The sequence below is a fragment of the Camelina sativa genome, chromosome 5 (genome assembly GCF_030686135.1).
Source record: "Camelina sativa cultivar CO46 ecotype springtype chromosome 5, ASM3068613v1".
Lineage (NCBI taxonomy): Eukaryota > Viridiplantae > Streptophyta > Magnoliopsida > Brassicales > Brassicaceae > Camelina > Camelina sativa.
Window position 1 is genome coordinate 19407136 of NC_141884.1, and position 18413 is coordinate 19425548.

At 30.5% G+C, this 18413-nt stretch overlaps 4 protein-coding genes across 5 annotated transcripts; 3 read left to right on the forward strand and 1 right to left on the reverse strand.

The window, feature by feature from the left end:
• Nucleotides 1-8978: 8978 nt before the first annotated feature.
• Nucleotides 8979-9993, forward strand: LOC147944041 (large ribosomal subunit protein uL1y-like). Its single transcript, XM_087450442.1, has 2 exons — nucleotides 8979-9112; nucleotides 9573-9993. The coding sequence occupies exons 1-2, from the start codon at nucleotides 9108-9110 to the stop codon at nucleotides 9838-9840; spliced, it is 273 nt and encodes a 90-aa protein (XP_087306568.1). The 5' UTR covers nucleotides 8979-9107; the 3' UTR covers nucleotides 9841-9993.
• An 850-nt stretch (nucleotides 9994-10843) lies between these two features.
• LOC104786975 (large ribosomal subunit protein uL1y) lies at nucleotides 10844-13714 on the forward strand. 2 transcript variants are annotated; one of them, XM_010512460.3, is made up of 6 exons: nucleotides 10844-12027; nucleotides 12233-12271; nucleotides 12461-12680; nucleotides 12790-12955; nucleotides 13085-13290; nucleotides 13390-13714. In XM_010512460.3, the coding sequence occupies exons 2-6, from the start codon at nucleotides 12267-12269 to the stop codon at nucleotides 13441-13443; spliced, it is 651 nt and encodes a 216-aa protein (XP_010510762.1). In that variant the 5' UTR covers nucleotides 10844-12027; nucleotides 12233-12266; the 3' UTR covers nucleotides 13444-13714. The 2 variants fall into 2 exon arrangements, with proteins under 2 accessions (XP_010510762.1, XP_010510763.1); XM_010512461.3 differs by having other exon boundaries at nucleotides 11977-12079.
• Nucleotides 11017-11903, reverse strand: LOC147944042 (uncharacterized). Its single transcript, XM_087512430.1, has 3 exons — nucleotides 11886-11903; nucleotides 11554-11712; nucleotides 11017-11433 (listed from the first exon to the last, which is right to left on the reverse strand). Exons 1-3 carry the CDS (start codon nucleotides 11901-11903, stop codon nucleotides 11017-11019), a joined length of 594 nt encoding a protein of 197 aa, XP_087368556.1.
• A 2866-nt stretch (nucleotides 13715-16580) lies between the features above and the next one.
• LOC104786976 (ferredoxin-3, chloroplastic) lies at nucleotides 16581-18170 on the forward strand. Its single transcript, XM_010512462.3, has 2 exons — nucleotides 16581-16875; nucleotides 17490-18170. Exon 2 carries the CDS (start codon nucleotides 17507-17509, stop codon nucleotides 17966-17968), a length of 462 nt encoding a protein of 153 aa, XP_010510764.1. The 5' UTR covers nucleotides 16581-16875; nucleotides 17490-17506; the 3' UTR covers nucleotides 17969-18170.
• The last annotated feature ends 243 nt before the right edge of the window (nucleotides 18171-18413 follow it).

Here is an 18413-nt window from a genome sequence, read left to right on the forward strand (position 1 = left end):
TGGTTGTCGGAGCAAGCCATTTTGAGATAACAAAAAGACGTGAACTTTTTTTCTCCACACAAGAGGAGGGAAGAGCCGAGGTTCTCTCTATGGTGGAGAATGTTGGACACAAGTTTATCTCTCCAAGAGAGGAAGGTGGAGGAGGTTGGACGCATGGTTATCTCCCCAAGGGTGGAAAGGAGAGCCAAGGTTCTCTCCATGGTGGAGGAGGTTGGACGCAAGGTTCTCTCTATAAGGGATGAGGGCGGAGCCGAGGTTTTCTCCATGGTGGTCATACATTATTGTGATGATACATCATTGATTATCATTGATTAGTATATTATGTAATATACTTTTTATTCAAAATATTTTTTGAGCCAACAATTTTAGTAATTAAAAAACTATGCAGAAGTGAAAGTAAAATAGTTGGCTTAAGGTGTTCGTATAGACATTTTCTAGGTGGTGATAAAGAATATATTTGTAACATAGAGTATATTTAGGTGTAAAAATATATACTTTTAATAGTAACATACATAAAAGATTTGTAAATGGATATAAATAAATGTATTATAACAAAAATAAAATTTATAAATAATATACAAAAAAATTTAATATATTTTTGTTAAATTTAATTTAATTTATAAAAATTCAAACCCGCACATCGGGCGGGTCCTCATCTAGTATAATATAATTAGCATACAATGGAAAATATATAGATTTTGTTAGTTTTCCTTTTTTTATTTAGAAAAGTAAAAATTTTAAAATATAAACATGTAAAATCTTGTAAATATAATTAGCTGTCCTACTACGTTTATTTTTTAAAAAATGAAATATTTGACACATGTCAACATCTAATTAATTTATTTGACATGTGTCACGATCTTGTTAATTAGTAACTTTGACATCAAGCTTTATATAATAAAATTTAAAGCTTCTTAAGCCTTTTTAATTTTTTTTTTTATCTTTTCAAATTATATTATCTAGACACATGTCAAATTCTAATAAATTAGTGTTTAAATGTCAAAATCTTATGAAGTCTTATCGCATAATTTATCACTCTTGGATATTATTCCAAATTCGTTTTGGTCATTATTCCAAATTTCTTTGTTTAATTATAAATGTTGTCTCATCTTTGTTAAATTTTTTGCTATTTTAGTATAATACTAGATAATAACCCGCGCTGGTAGTGCGGGAATTTTTTTTTATTTTGTTAGTTGTTAATATTATGTTTATGTTGTATCATTCATTTACATGTTATATAATATAGTACTATATGGTGAATTTTGATTCATATTAAACTACTAATAGGTAGGCCTGGAAACTACTACCGATACCCGTATTGGACCTGTTTTTCGGTTTGTATCCGTCCCGAAAAAGGTACCCGCAGCTTTAGGGTCGAGTGAAGGGTATATTCATGATCGAGTATCGGATATTAATTTAATTTTGAGCGTCTCGTTACCCATCTCATTACCAGTTTTATTACCCGACTCATAAATACACGTTAATATTTTGTAGAATAATGTTACCAGCGTGAGGAAATATTTATGTAAATTTGGATTTGTTTGTTACAAAATAATAGTAAAAAATTTATTAATTCTATACATTTTATAAAATCATATATTTAATTTATTTAAGGTCATACTCTGATTTCGACCCGTAGTTGGTACTACTATTTTGGGTTGGTGCAATATCAAATTCGTTAATTATACATTCGGTAAAGCCAATAAAAATCAAACAAAATATGTATTGATCCGTGATTTGGTATTACAAATTGATGTGATCGTGTTTAGAGATCTTAATATACCAAATTTACAAATTGGTATAACATGTTGTATATTAATTTTATAGGTGAAAATTACAATTAGGTTATGTATATTATCAATATTATACACTTAGTATTGTTTATATAGTAAATATTGTGTATAACCAATTAAGTTTTAGCCAATTAAATAGTTTGTTATTATTTCCTAAGATTTATGAAAAAATAAATAGAGTTTTCTTATTTTGTAAACAAATCTAAACTTTTTTTTTGTTAGTTATTAGAATAATTAAAATACAATAGCATTTTCGTAGTATGTCACATCAGAACTGGTTAAATTTTTAACAACATAGATTAAATAAGTATATAGATATATTTTAAAAATATAAACAATGTTGTATCCTAAATTTAATATATATTTGTTATTATTAAATGATTTAGATATGTAAGTATTTAATTTTAGTTTTATAAATAAATATAAGTTTTATAATTTTCTAAATAGTTTGTTATTGTTTCCTAAGATTTCTAAAACAATAAATAGAATTTGCTTAATTATTTTATTACATGATTTTGAAATAATTTTATTATTATTTTATTAAATAATTTCAAAATTATTTTATTAATGATTTCTTGTAATGTAATAAATTAATAATTACTATTTTTTGGATAATCATTTTTAAGTTACAACAAATTAATATTAAGATTCTGTTATTATATTTTATATTAAAATATAGTGACATTTTGTGTAATATTTTACATAGAGTAGGGTTATTTGTTTAAAGAGTTGCTTAAATAAGTAAATAGATAAATTTATCAGAAATAATCTTCGCATAGATTTTTGCGTGGAGAATTTAATCATTTTTTTTTCTTTTTTTTCATTTTTTTTCATTTTTTTTCTTTTTTTTTCTTTTTTCTTCTTTTTTTTCTTTTTTTTTTCTTTTTTTTCTTTTTTTCTTTTTTTTTTCTTTTTTTTTCTTTTTTTTGTCTATTTTTTTTTCTTTTTTTTGTCTTTTTTTTTTCTTTTTTTTCTTTTTTTTTTTTTTTTCTTTTTTCAAATTTAATCATATTTTACTTTGCTTTATATACAAAAGTATCTGGATAAAATTTGTACTCCCTTTTTTTTAACTATAAACACGTGCCAAACGATTGAATAATATATGATCATGATTAGTTATCATTTACACGGTGTAATTATGACATGATGATCCAATGCATCTAATATTTATTAATGAGCACATGAAAAATCATTAAATAGAGATGATCATCTTCTCCCAAACACCAACTATATAAAGATATCACTATAGAGATCGTTTTAATTTATCAGTAAAACGTTGGTGCTTCTCTCCTTTAACAACAAGTAGTTGTATTATCCTAAAAATTAATTCAGAAAATAGTTTAACAAGGGCCAAAATCTCAAACATCGAACAAAATCTAACAAATAAAAACGGTTTATATCGCGAAGAAAAAAATCATTATTCTAATTAACGAACTGCGCAAGTAAAGATTTTTAAAAATATGGGTTGTTTGTGTGCAAAGCCAAAACGTGAACCTTCAACGCGTGACGGAAGCATGTTCCGATATGATCAGAGTAGCTATTCTCAGAACTTTGATGATGGAAGAACTGAAAATAATGTGGAAGTTCCCGGGCCTCAGGTACCTCCTCAATCGCAGAATCTCCGAGAGAGGTAAAAAGTGTAAATAAAGTTTCTTTGAGAAATTTATGATATTGTATTAGTATAACATAATCAACTATGCGTATATTAAAACCAGAATAAAAGAAAAAAAAAAACCCATGCGTATATTATTAATAAGATTATATAGATTAATAAAGTGGAAAAAGTTGTAATTATATTGGCAGTAAAATAAAAAAAATTGTTGTTGCTTTTAACAACAACCTAATTATAAACCCGAAACGCGAAAGATTTTTCCTTTATAAGTCTCACAACAAGTGTATTCCTCGTCCTTTTTCTCCTATATGATCACGTTTTGTCATATTTCAGAAAGAAGGATCTTTTGTCCATTGACAATAAGTTCATCCTTTCGTTTCATAATATTAACTTATAAATAATGTTTTCTAATTTGGATTTTATGGTTACTTTGCCAAAGATTAGTTCAACTTGCAATGGACTAATTCCTTCAAAAAAAAATTAACGGATTTAAACAAAAAACCCATATTTGTGGGGTTTGAATATAACACAGGTAAAGTAAAAAAAACCTTGGATTTTTTTTTTTGCTTTTAACCATTGGACATTCTACAACGAGTTTCACACTAAAAATAAGTGTTCAATGTTTATCCTTTTTCTCTAGGAAATCCAACACAATTTTAGTCGAGAATAAACTTATAGAAAGAATTGGAGACTTATGGGATGGATGCATCAATGCATGCTTATAAAAAACTTTTTTCAATGAGTTTTTTAAATATAGTTAAGCTTTGCTATTCGGTGATATCCGGTAATGGTTGGTATTATCGACTCTTTTAACGACTTTTTATGTTAATACTTTATTTTTTCTAGTGTTTTCCTTTGAATGTTGTAGATCAAAATTATTCATCTTCTATTTTTTTGTGTTCCTACATATATATATTTTATATATAATCCTTTATACTATAAATCACAAGTCACCTAGCCAATTAAATCTTGCCATATCAGATTTTAGGTTTTTCTAATTTAAAAAATAAAACATTTATCGCACAACTAAAAACAATTGTCGAGCAAAAGAAAGTAAGCAAAAAAAATTCCTGATTTTTCTCCCACTAATATCTCCACGTTCAAGGTGATTTTACAACTGATTCCACTTTTATTTAAATCATAATTCAGTTTATTTTATTTCTAACCTTCTCTTTTCCATCGTTTTTTGTTGACTCTAAACTACATCTCCTGTGTAATTCTCTCATCTCCATTCTTTTTTTTTCCTGATTCCTCATCTAAACTACAATTACCAATATGAGACAGGTAAATGTTTAAACTTTTCTTCATATTCATATAATTTCTCTTCAACTTATATTAATTATGATTTTTATATATTAAGTTGGAAGATCCTAATTGTTGGTGAGGAGGGGAATTGAGATACGAAAACAAATACTTTTGTTTTTAAAGAGATATTCCAGAAAATTATATAATGATAACTCATATACTGGTACTACATTCACCTCTACGATTTTTATTATTCATGTCAATATTATAACAACATTCATTGCACCTACAGATATACTAATTTGATGATTGTTATTTTTTCACATTTATCTTTTTTTTTGGACAAACACTTGCTTTCATTTATGCAAACAAAACCAAGTACAAGGATCTAAGGGATCCAAAGTTGAAAACATTACAATGCAAAGCATTCCCCAATGCTAAAAGAAAAAAGATAAGGTTCATCGATTTTGAAACCAAAAGAGCTGTGAGACAAAAGCTTGGTAGCATATTGGCACATGTGAGATCTTGGTTAATCGAGACATCATCCTAGAGAGAATCGAAGGACGACAGATTGGTCATAGTCACAAGACATTCTGACGTTGATAAAGGAATCAATGTTTTGGTTCTTGCCGGAGCAGGATGAACTACATGAACTAGCATGTCAACAAAGATTCGGAAGACTATGGTGATATAGTCGGTTGAGGATTGCTTTAGAACCCAAAGCGTAGGGTGTAGATCTCTTCGAGAAGTCGCATAACGATCTTTCAAGCACACGATCCATGTGATGGATATAGGAGCAGCTATAGTCAGGATTCGCAAAAGATACATGTAGACCCATAAAGAAGCAGGAGGATCCTCTCTCACATGGATCTAACTATCATTTTTACTTTTTTAGGATGTTTTCTGTTAAGGGGAGTGCTATAGGGCCAATTCAAGATCAACAACAAGTGTACGTTCATGGTTATCCTTTATCATATTTTTTTTTTCTTTTTTTAATGTTAATACAATTCTGTCATGTTTAAATTTTCACGATCAAATTGAATTTTCTATTTTTAAATGTTTAATGTTTATATATTTGCTAATTTGTTCGCATATACAAAGTATTGATCATCTACTATGAACATGAAACAAAGGTGTATTATTTTTAGGTTGCGTAATTTTGAGACCATCTCATAATTGAAATAATATATTACTTTCTCACAAATTAATAAGGAGTTATATATTATTATTATATAATCATAAATAATAATTCCGTGCATACGCACGGGACAAATACTAGTATAATATATTTTAAAGATGAAATATTTTTGAAAATTATTTTGAGATGAAGGATATTTTAAAAACTGACTTTGTAAAAAATGCATTTTTGAAATTTCTTTTTTAACAACAATACACAAAATACATCTATATTAACATTTGATAATATACCCTTTTAGTTATACTTAATTACATAGAAAGTCCTTAGAAAAAAATATTTCTGAATTTTATCTAATTTTCGTAAATCTCTCTACCAAACTCAAACATAAATATATGATTCTTCTTCTATTTTTATTTGATCTTATATTTAATTATTTTGAATTATTATATAATACATATACTTAATAAAATTTATGATTTTTTCTGCATATGATGTGATTCAAAAAAATTTAAACAGACATATATTAATCAATCGATGAATAAAAAAATTTGTATACCGCGCCCCACATCCCTTGGAAAATAGGGCAATGATATAGAGTCATGCTATAAAAAGAACCAAAATGTTTCCAAATACGAATTAGTAGGGAGATTGATTTATGAGACAAACAAATTTATAAATTTTATCTGGTGTACTCCAGTTCTTTATTTTAAAGAATGAAAACATTTAAAAAGTTAAAATATTATTAAGTCGGGGCTACACTATTTTATTATTTTGTTAACACTATCAATACTAGAGTATTATATACATATCTAATTAAGTTTATTAAATTAATATTATATAAAAAAACAAATTTTTCTTGCGGTAAGCCTCAGGTTAAATCATAAAATTAACAACCAAAATATAATTATACAATCTTAAACACTAAACAAAATAAACAAAATTAACAAATAAAAACAACTTTAAATTAATTTAGTCACAAATAACATGTACTGCGAATTAAGATCTAGTGAATACTAGACCTTATTTTATACTAGATAAGGGCCCGCACGATGTGCGGGTTTAAAAATTGATTGAAAAAATAAATCCTAAATCTAAAACAATTTTTCAAAAATATATAAAGAATTTTTTTTCTAAAGTAAATATATAAATAATTTAAGTTAGAGAATATTTGTATTTACCTTCATACATTTATTTATATTTCTATATTTTTAGTATATTATCATAATTTAAAGCTAAATTCTATCCCACTAAAACTTTTGTCAAATATTCATCATTACAAATATTATTATTGTCAAATTTAAAAAACGTTTCACAACTTATTCACATAATATTTTACATGCAGCAAATTCATCAAAGCAACATCTAATAAGTAACCACATACAATTTTACTCTATGTTTTACCATTGAAAATATGTTCTTACACCCAAAATTATTTTATTGTTAAAGTATACTCTTTATCACCATCTATAAAATGTCTTCTAAACAAATTAAACAAATTTTATGTTGCTTTACTTTCATTTTGGCATAATTATAGTTCTTATAATTACTAAAATTGTTTTGTAACATAATTTCTTTAACCATGAAGTTTTTTTTTACTCCAAATATATTGGATGAACAACTGGTGAAAACTATCTACTCAATTACAATGATTTTATGACTAATCCAATAAAAATTGAGAAATTGAAAGAAATATAATATAATATAATAAAATAAAAATTTGAAAATTATAATCATGATGGTATATATAAGTCTTAGATAATTCAGATATACAAAATAGAAACTTTATATACAATCCAAAACATGACATATGTCATAATCACGTTAAGGATCAACGACCTATTTACTTTTCAGAAGTATCTAATTGTACCAAAACAATTTAAAGTTATGACCTCGTCTCAAATATTCTCGAATCATAAATTCTCAACTTATTTTTACCCGAATCAAAAGTAGGGCGACATTATCCTGGAGAGGGGGATAATTTATTAATTATTCTCAACTTATTCTTTTGATATAATTTATTAATAATAATATACATGCTTAGTGAATTACTTTTTTGTTTATACATGTCAAACTCTTATTGAGAAAACACGTATAACATAAGTAGCCTACAATAGAAAATATATTAGTTTTGTTAATTTTCCTTTTTGATTTAGAATTTTTTATAGATAAACATGTAAATTTTATTTAGATTTAATGTTATTTTTCAATTAGCTGTTTTGAAAAATAATAATTTTGGACACGTGTCAACATTTCATCAGTATACTTGACATGTGGCTAATTTGAAAATCCAACTTTATATAATAAGATTTTTAATATAATAAAAAGATCGGTTCTCCATGATCTTCGTTTTCTTTGCATGTGCCTTCACAAATCTTCTTGCAGTACCCAATGTCCGTAATTGGCTAACCATAGAGACATAATTTTTTTTTTGTGTGCAAACAAAGACATAAAATTTAATGTGCTAGGTTATATAGTATAATTATACGACCAAATATGGATGACATATAGTATATTTATTTTACCAGGTAGTGGTTAAGAATCTTTGTAACAGTGAAACTTTGATATAGATGACACATAGTATATTTATTTTAGTTGTTTGTTTTTAATATAATAAGATTACAATTATATTATGTTTTGTTTTACCAAGCTTGAAAACTGTGATTTTTTATCGTTAAAATTGACATATGTCACGATCTGATGAGTTACTAACTTTGATCTCTAATCGTTAAAATTGACACATGTCACGATCTGGTGAGTTACTAACTTTGATCTCTAATCGTTAAAATTGACACATGTCATAATCTGGTGAATATTTAACTTTGATCCCTGATCGTTAAAATTAACATGTGTCACGATCTGGTGAGTTACTAACTTTTTAAAATTGAAATGTGTCATGATCTGATGAGTTACTAACTTTGATCTCTGATCGTTAAAATTGACATGTGTCATGATCTTGTGAGTTTTTAACTTTGATATCTGATCGTTAAAATTAACCCGTGTCACGATCTGGTGAGCTACTAACTTTGAGAACCAAGGTTTATATAATAAGATTATTGTAAACAATCTTTTTTAATGGTTTTAATATTAAAAAATCATAATATCTTGAAAAATTCTTTTTATATCATAATCATAGCATTTTAATTAATATATAATATTTACTTTTAAATGAATATACACCCAACCTAGATTAGGGTTTCCCCCTTTCTTCACCTTAGAGATTAGTCTCTCTCCGACATCATCACTTCTCTCGTTTCGTCTTATTGCTAGCTTTTTGAATTTCCAGGATCAGAGACTCGTGAACTGAGAATAAAACTCAAAGATGAGGTACTTCAAAAAGCTTTCTTTTACACGCTTCTCTACCAATATTCATATAGATCTCTATTGCTATAGTTTTAGTGTTCGCTAATTTTGCTAATATTGTTGGCTTAGAGAGTTTGTACGTAGTTGTCTTCTTGCTCTATGGATCATATGTCGTATTTCTGTAAATCTGAGTTCCAATGGGTTTGGTCGTTGGTACATACAATCTGAGGAGAAGGATACCATTTCTCAATTGTATGTATGATCATATCTCATGTACCAGGCGTAAATCTGAGGAGAAGGAACTCAATATGAATAATATTTATATAGAGATCTCTATTGTTATAGTTTTATTGTTTGTTTATATATTACCATGCTAAGATTGATATGTTTAGAGAGTTGTTGTTGCTTAATCACATGGTTCAGCTTAAAGCTCTTGTTTATTTGCTTGATCTAATTTGGTGAAATGGATTTGTTGGTTATATAGTAGTAAGCTTCAAACTGAGGCTTGTAGAGAAGCCACTGCAGCTACTAGGGACAAATCTGAGGAGAAGAAACATAACTCTAAGGGGACAGTGAAGCTTCAAAGTGAGGCTGTTAGAGAAGCCATTACAACTATCATGAAAGAGAAGAAACATAAGGAGAAGCTTCAGACTGAGGCTCTTATTAGAGAAGCCATTAGAACTATCGAGGAGAAGAAAGATAAGCGTTTAAGTGGATCTGTTAAGCTCCCACACGTTCCTGCCCGAAAATGAATATCCGCCTATGCTTGAAACATGTCGAAGGAGGTGATTAACATTTCTTTGTTTTTGTTTGTCCGTTTGTTGGAATGATTCTTTAATGTTGTTGTTACTTGGGTTTATACCATGGCTTGATACAAGTTTCTGTGTCTGATGGATCTTTTTAAAAAAAATTCATGACTATCACTAATTAGCTTTATATTATATTATTATCGAATAACTTTATTTCAAACTTATCGGCCATCAAATGTTTTCAAAGTGTCATTGTTTCATCCAAATTTTCTCATGCATAAAGATTGATCAAATCAAAAACTCATATAAGGGCATCTTTATTGGGGAACACTTTTGAGTGTTCTTAGAATAAAAATATTATAAAAATAATGTAAGATCATTAGTTTAGATATTTTGTTAAGAAGTTTATTATTGGGAGAACATGTTTAAGATCATAAGATTTAATAATATAATAATTTTAAACATATTACAATTATAAAAACTTTAAAAAATAACATTTAAATTGCAAACTTAAAAACCTTTTACTAAAATTCAAAATACAATACTAAATTTTTATGAAACAAAAAAACATTTAAAAAAAAAAAACCAAACAAACAAACATATTACTTAATTAATTAAAGCACACAAATATTTTATTTAATTAATACATAGTTTAATGTCCAAATTTATTCCATATATTCTCCTTTGCAAAAAAAAATCAACCAATAACGGACTGCCACGTCGAGTTAGAACTCTGCAAAAATCTGTTCTTATTGAAGACCAAAAAAAAAGTTCTAAACAAACTATTTAATATTTTTCTAATTTAATTGGGTTTAGAACAGCCTTGGTGTTCCCCCAATAAGGATGGCCTAAGAGATTCAAATAATGAGCTAAATTAATGTTTTTTATTTAATAAAAAAATTTAGGAACTTTTATTGGATTGATGATTTGTGATTTTGAAATAATTTTTTTTTTTTTTTTTCAACCAAACATTTAAATAAATTAAAAGGTGACTCCAAAGTTGGTTGCCCAACTTGGAGGAGAAGAGTTTACAAAAGAAATTTCAGAAACTAAAGATCTAGAAGAGCGGGCCAGGCAGTCTGCGCGCGCGTTTAACGTCCTCGGAATCTGGGACAGGGTAAAGGATGAGAATGATGCTCTGAGAGAGATAAACTCTTCTAGCAAGGAGGAGAAGGCTGGCTAATCGTCGGGTGCCTGAACCATCGCCACCAATTCGGAACTATCAGACTCAAAATTGAAACAATCTATCCCCAGCATCTTAAGAGACTCCATAGCCCATAACAAAGCTTGTAACTCCGAGTGAAGAGGAGAGGGGCTACGACGCAAACTGCGAGCCCCCATAAGTAGCGTCCTATCATCATTGTTACCATACCACCAACCCAAACCTTCCAGCGGATCTGAACCTTTCCAGGAGCCGTCGACCTGACAGCGAGGCAAAGAACTTCTTTCCTCCACAACCTTGGGAACCAAGTAATTTTCAGAAACATATTTTGCCTCCTCCCAAAGAAGTTTATCGTTTGTTGCCTGAATCATAATATCATTTGGCTCTGCCTCAATCCCTTGGAAGACCTTCTTATTCCTATCTTTCCAAATTGTCTACAAAATCCAAGGCAATAAATAACCAATACCCGGTCCCCCCAGATGTGTAAAAGTGTTGGAATAAAGAAAAGCTAAATTTGAATACACAGATCCAAAAGGAAAACCAGTCAAAGACACCTGGACCGGAGCTAACTCCCAGACCAAACGCAAACGTGCACACTCAAAAAGGGCGTGATTGATAGTCTCTACTGCCGAGCCACACCGTTGACACGTAACATCACACCGAATTCCCCTATGAGCAATCCGCTCCTTCACAGGAAGAGACCCCGACGCCACCTGCCAGAAATAAAAAATTTTATCTTTGAATTTGAATCTTTCTGTTTTTCACTTAGTATTTATAAATCATAGAACCAATAACACATATTAATAACACATAATTTTGTTTGAATTTTCAAGTTCATTAAAATCATATATCCAATTAGTAATAATCACAGGCAACCCGGCCCAACTGTGTAACAAAGGCCCATCATGAAACGAAATCAATCCAACTAGGTTTTTAGTCTTCCTTTCATTTGTTCATCTTCCTTGGTATAAAATCTTCAGCCGCCTCTGAAACATAATTAGGGTTTCCGCTTCCTTCACCATTCACAGGTTCGTCTCTCTCCACACATCGTCACTTCTCTTTTCGTCTCTTTCGTTCGTTGTAATTTCATGACCTTTCACTATTACGTTTTCGATTTCTGCTGGCTTTATCTGAATACTAAGTCATTTCAAGAGTCTTAGCTCTAAATTGAACATTTTCTTATTTTTGTTTCTCTCTAATTGATCTCTTATTGTTTTGCTTTATCGTTTCCAGGAACTGAGATTCGTGAACTGAGAAGTAACTCAAGATGAGGTACTTTAAAAAATCTTTCCTTTGCGCCTTTTATTGCTATAGGTTTAGTGTAGGCTGATTTTGCTAAGATTGATGGCTTAGAGAGTAGTTTGCTCAATGGATCATAGATTTTGATGTTGCTTGTTTAATTGAACGTTAAAGTACATTACTTTAATCTAATTTGGTGAAATGGTTTTGTTTGTGATATAGTAAGCTTCAGAGTGAGGCTGTTAGAGAAGCCATTACTACTATCAAGGGCAAATCTGATGAGAAGAAGCGTAACTTTGTGGAGACAGTGGAGCTTCAGATTGGTTTGAAGAACTACGACCCACAAAAGGACAAGCGTTTCAGTGGATCTGTTAAGCTCCCTCACATTCCTCGTCCCAAAATGAAGATCTGTATGCTTGGAGATGCTCAGCATGTTGAAGAGGTGATTTCAAATCTCTCTGCTTATTTTTGTGTATCGTATTTGATTGTTATGATTCTGCAAGTGTTGTGTCGGAGATTGAGGCAAGAGTTATGTTGTTTGTTTATGATAGGCTGAGAAAATGGGACTTGACTACATGGATGTTGAGGCTTTGAAGAAGCTCAACAAGAACAAGAAGCTTGTTAAGAAGCTTGCCAAGAAGTACCATGCTTTCTTGGCTTCTGAGTCTGTCATTAAGCAGATTCCTCGTCTTCTTGGTCCTGGTCTGAACAAGGCAGGCAAGTTTCTTCTATAACTCGATTGAGCAGTTAGTTACTTTGAGTCTAATTGGTCCTGATAATGGTCTCATTTTCAAGCTCTTTTGTCTGAACTTTCTTCTTTTTTTTTTGGTCTTGATTGATGAACAGGTAAGTTCCCAACTCTAGTGAGTCACCAAGAGTCTTTGGAAGGTAAGGTGAACGAGACCAAAGCGACTGTGAAGTTCCAGTTGAAGAAAGTTCTATGTATGGGTGTTGCTGTTGGTAACCTTTCCATGGAAGAGAAGCAGCTTTTCCAGAATGTGCAAATGAGCGTCAACTTCCTTGTCTCTCTCTTGAAGAAGAACTGGCAAAACGTTAGTCTAAATCATATGATGGTGTCTAATTGCTATGATTGTGTATAATCTCTATCTAAATCTTTGTCTAATCTGCTCATTGATTTGAATCTGTTGCAGGTAAGGTGTTTGTACTTGAAGAGCACCATGGGACCACCACAAAGAATCTTTTGAGCTCTCTCTCTTCTCTACTCCTTCCATCTCAGAATTTTTGCATTGTGTTTTTGTTTCAGAGATCTGTGCCTTCTTTGGATATGGTTTGGATTGAAATTAGCAGTTGTTTTTGGTTGACAATATATTATGCAGTATTCTGTTCAACTATCATTTTCCCTCTTAAAATATGCTTTTTATTAGTTTGAAAAAAGTTTCCTTAGAGCAAACCCATTGCACAACCTCAAATTAGTGTCTCTAACTTTTAATAATATTAAAAATAATATTAATTTAAGTTTTGATCTTCATCCCCTTGATTTTATTTTTTCTTCTCCCATTAGACATCCCTAAATATGGGTGTTTTATATAATTTTTATTAAAAATGTTTTGTAAGTAGAGAAGCAGAGGAAAGTGGACAAGAAGAAAGAGGAGAATAAGAAGAATATGAAGAACTGAAGCAAATTACATTAAAACTGTCTGAACTGAGCAACAGTTATCATCTACCATTAGATTTAATTTTAATTTTACCTTGCCATTGTTTAACTTTCCAGACATAATCTTATGGCCAAAAACAGAATGGACTCCCAACCTTAATCAGAGACATCCCAAAGAGTTGTGCAATGGGACTGCTCTTACATAAGTCACAAATTTATGAGATATCTAGGTAATTATCTAGATATATCTAGATACCTAGGTAATTTCCTTACATCATATAGTTGGATGTATCAACTTTTCATTCTTGTTCTTTGATACCTTCTGTAAAACTCTCTCTCAAGAACGCAGATAATGGACTGCAAGCAAAAGCCTTTATATTTTGGTTTTTGCTTGAATTGTTCAGTATTGTACAGTCTGTACTGAAGTTTTCTTTCGATTGCGTGATTCCTTTGGTTTAGTCTCCAAGATCAAGGGTGTGTTCTGCGTTGTCGAATCGAAAGCTTATTTCTCTTTAATTATCTTCAACAAAAGATAATATCGTCTCTATAGTTACTGTGTCATCTTTATTGAAGAGGCAAGGATCAACATTATAAAACAATGCTTAGATGATAGCTCAGGGCTTGCAAAATGTTAATTTTGTTCAAATGATCTTAACCCAAAACAATATCTCCTTTCTCGCAAGTTGAATGGGTTTTACTGATTTTTTTTGGTAGACAATTTCGAAATCTCCTCATTTAAAATGATGCTACTAGCTAGGCAAGGTCGTGAGCGATGGAACCACCTCCAATTATCAACGTTCAACTAGGTCCACTCTCTAATATGTATTTGCTTCTCTTCGTTATATTTTCGATATTTTGAACAGACTATATAATATAATCGTTGACAAAAGAACAGACAATATAATCAACTTACGCAAGCACAACTATTTCTTTGCGCATTTTGCTCGTTTCAGCTAAGTTGCATGGACCTTATTCTTATTGTTTTTTATACTATTACCGAGTTTACCGTGTGAAACACTAGAATAGTATCCTTGGTGGAGTTGGAGCTGATCCCGAAGACCCGAAGCCGAACCTGAATGATCCCGCTCCTGATACAACAAAAACTAAAGCTATCATAAAACCTTAACAAGACAGAGTCAAAGACAACGAACCATGTTTGATGCATCCTTAGAACCATAAAGAAGTATGCAGGGAGACAATGAGGAGGGAAATAACAAAGCTAACCAATATAATCAAACTTCGTCATTTGACAAACTTCTTCTTATGTAATAACACGACCAAGGCATATATTACAATGGAGACAACGTAAGATTTAGTATATTCTATGTTTAGATGTTAACCTGAGACGAGTAAACAAGGGATTGGTATCAAAATCAAAATAGTATCTATCTATACACTAAACTCTATTACAATCAATAACACATGAATTTACCTTCAAATCTTCATCATTTGACAATTAAAGTATACAAGTACAACATACAAAAGTCCTGGTGAAGTTCATGAGTTATCAGTTAAAGCTCAGCACATAATAATGAAAGAAAAACAGAGGTCTTCAATTGTTTATGAGTGCCAAAATCTCCACTAACAATTTTTTGACAAAACAATTATTTTTCTTTTAGTGTCGGTTAGTCACACATATAATTGTTTTCTACCGTGCAGAGCACGATCCTAAAACTAGTTTTTTTGTAACACAAAATACGGTTATTATATTGATGTGGGTTTGTGATCCCAATTACAAATAGAGTTTTAGATGAATAATCAAGTCTTTTTATGCATTTAAAGGTGGTAAAACATTTTGATATTTTCTATTAAAACAAAAAAAAAAGTTTTGATTTCGTGATTTAGTTGAATAATCACATGTATGGTTCAATAACTAGTCGGTTTTTTTGTTACTAGACAATAAGAGAAACGAGAAGATTGGACACCAAATAATTCAAGTCTCGTCGGTTTGTGTCGACATATAATAGTTTAATAGAGAAACAAATTAAGTAACATGATTAGAAAACTAAAGAAATAAAACACCACTCTAGGGTAGGTCCTAAGCGTTGCATACGTCCAATGGTGTGAGTCAAGGGACGCCCGTTGTAAGATTGTGAAAATTGCCAAGTTCCCCCAGTTTGACCTTTGGTCTCACTCATCCATCAACAAAAAGCCATTACGCAACGCAAGTGTTCTTTATACTACTTTTAGTTTTCACAAAATTTATATTACATAGTGATATAACTAGAAAATTTGTAAGTTGTTAGTAAGTTTTCAAAATGCCACTTGTTATTATTATAACAAACAAACATTGTACCCAAATCTCAAAATAGTATGTTCCATTTTGTTATAAACCTCTATTTTAAAAATAGTTTAATCAACCAATTAAAGACTTTCATACTTAAAATATGTATTATTAATTTAATATGTTTTCGCGGTAAATATTATTTAATTTGGAACCTAAAAAACATAATGGACCAAATATCTGTAATTTTATAGTATTAAGAAAAAAATATAAATGCAAGAAAATTAGGGTCCAAGTTCCTTAGAGTATTGTCATATATTTTATTAATAGTTACAGGTTTTTTTGGTTATTTTCCCTATTTTAAAGTATTTTCAAAGTACACATCTAAATATTAAATATCAAACATGTTCATATATCAAGTAAAGTTATTATTTTCCGCTTAATTACGTATAAAAAAATCTTATAATACAGTTTATTTCTCTTTCACGAAACTAACTCATAAATTTTTTATTATATAACAAAACTTTTATTTTATAAAAATTAAAATGAATCCGACATAATATATGATGTTTTACATAATTTTTAATATGAAATAGCAAAATCATGGGAGGAAAAAAGAACATATAGAGCCGTCTCAGGTCAGATGGCACAAGTTGGGCCGTCACGGCCTTCCAAAAGCCACGCTGCCTTGCCGTCCCCTTTTTATATATTTTGCTTTCACCTTCTCTCTCTCTCTCAAACCTCCACCAACCCAAACCACCTCTCTCGCACTCTCCGCCTCCCTTAATCTCTCTCTCGGTATGTTTCACCTTTCATATTCTCAGATTCGTAGACTTTGATGTTTCTATCAGGTGTTCTCTTGAGTCTTTTGATCTGATGATGATCGATGTTACTACTTGTCTTTTTTTCTTTTATTGACTTGTTGTGGGGACAAAAAAATTTCAAATATCTGCCGATTTTGTTTTCGTTATCTGATGATAGTGACCGAATTGATCTTGGATTATATTCAGATACAGATGCTCTAATCATCTTTTTAATTGCAATTTTTTCTTGATTTAAAGCGATTGATTGATTTTGAGATTTGTTGAAGTAGTCCATCTAAATATTTTTTTTTTTCCTTAAAGTTCTTTGATGAGTTAAGAGTTTATCTTATTAATAATTAAACATGATTTAGAGATTTATAAGTATGATTTGGAGCATCGAGTGCAGGTCTAATATAGCTTTTAAGCTTGAATCTTCTCATTACGCTCCATAAAGTATAATTTTCACATCATATTTAGCTATTTGGAACAGATTTGTTTTTGGTTCTTGTTTCCATTGCTACTTGTGATGGACATACTCAAAAAAGATGATTTATGTTTTGATTAATGTTTGCAAGTAGCCCTGAACTGTGAACTTGTTTGTAAACGCAGGTGAAAACAAAGAAAATATGGCGACTGTGCGAATCTCTTCTTCGACTAGCGTGACCAAGGCGGTTCTTAGAAGTCAGCCAACTAACAAGCTCATTACCAACAAGAACTTATCAGTTGGATCAACCAACAAGGTTTCGAGATCTTTTGGTTTAAAATGCTCAGCCAACTCTGGTGCCACGATGTCAGCTGTATACAAGGTCAAGCTCTTAGGACCTGATGGTCAAGAAGATGAGTTCGAGGTGCAAGACGACCAGTACATCTTGGATGCAGCTGAAGAGGCTGGAGTTGACTTGCCTTACTCTTGCAGAGCCGGTGCGTGTTCCACTTGCGCCGGTCAGATTGTGACTGGCAAAGTTGACCAGTCTGATGGTTCGTTTCTCGAGGATAGTCACATGGAGAAGGGTTATGTCTTGACCTGTGTGGCTTACCCGCAGTCGGACTGTGTGATCCATACCCACAAGGAAACTGAACTCTTCTAAGTTCGGATCTCTTATTTGGTAATGATGATGAAAATTGTTATTTGAGTGGTCTTTTTTAGTTATTATTATCAGTTTCCTTCTACGGATTTGTGTGGTTTTAAGGTATGCATTTGTATGAAAATGACTCGAGATATGCCTTTTAGTGTTCATGAATCGTCACCGGGTCGCAACTGGTTAATAAAATGGTTCAGTTGTGAGAAAATCACTGATATTATCTCTGTTCCAGTGTTCCTTCATATGGTTCCCAAGAATTAACACCATATTTGACTTTTCCTTAGATGTTCCTGGACCTGACTTATCATTGAGTTCAACTTTTTCATTATTCTGTTAGTCTACATAAATCTCTTCATGGAGCTCACAAAGACTTGACCATTAAGTGGGAACTCCATGATCTCTAAGTCAAGTCCAGAAATATTTAACCAAAGGTTCCTCCATCAAGTCAATC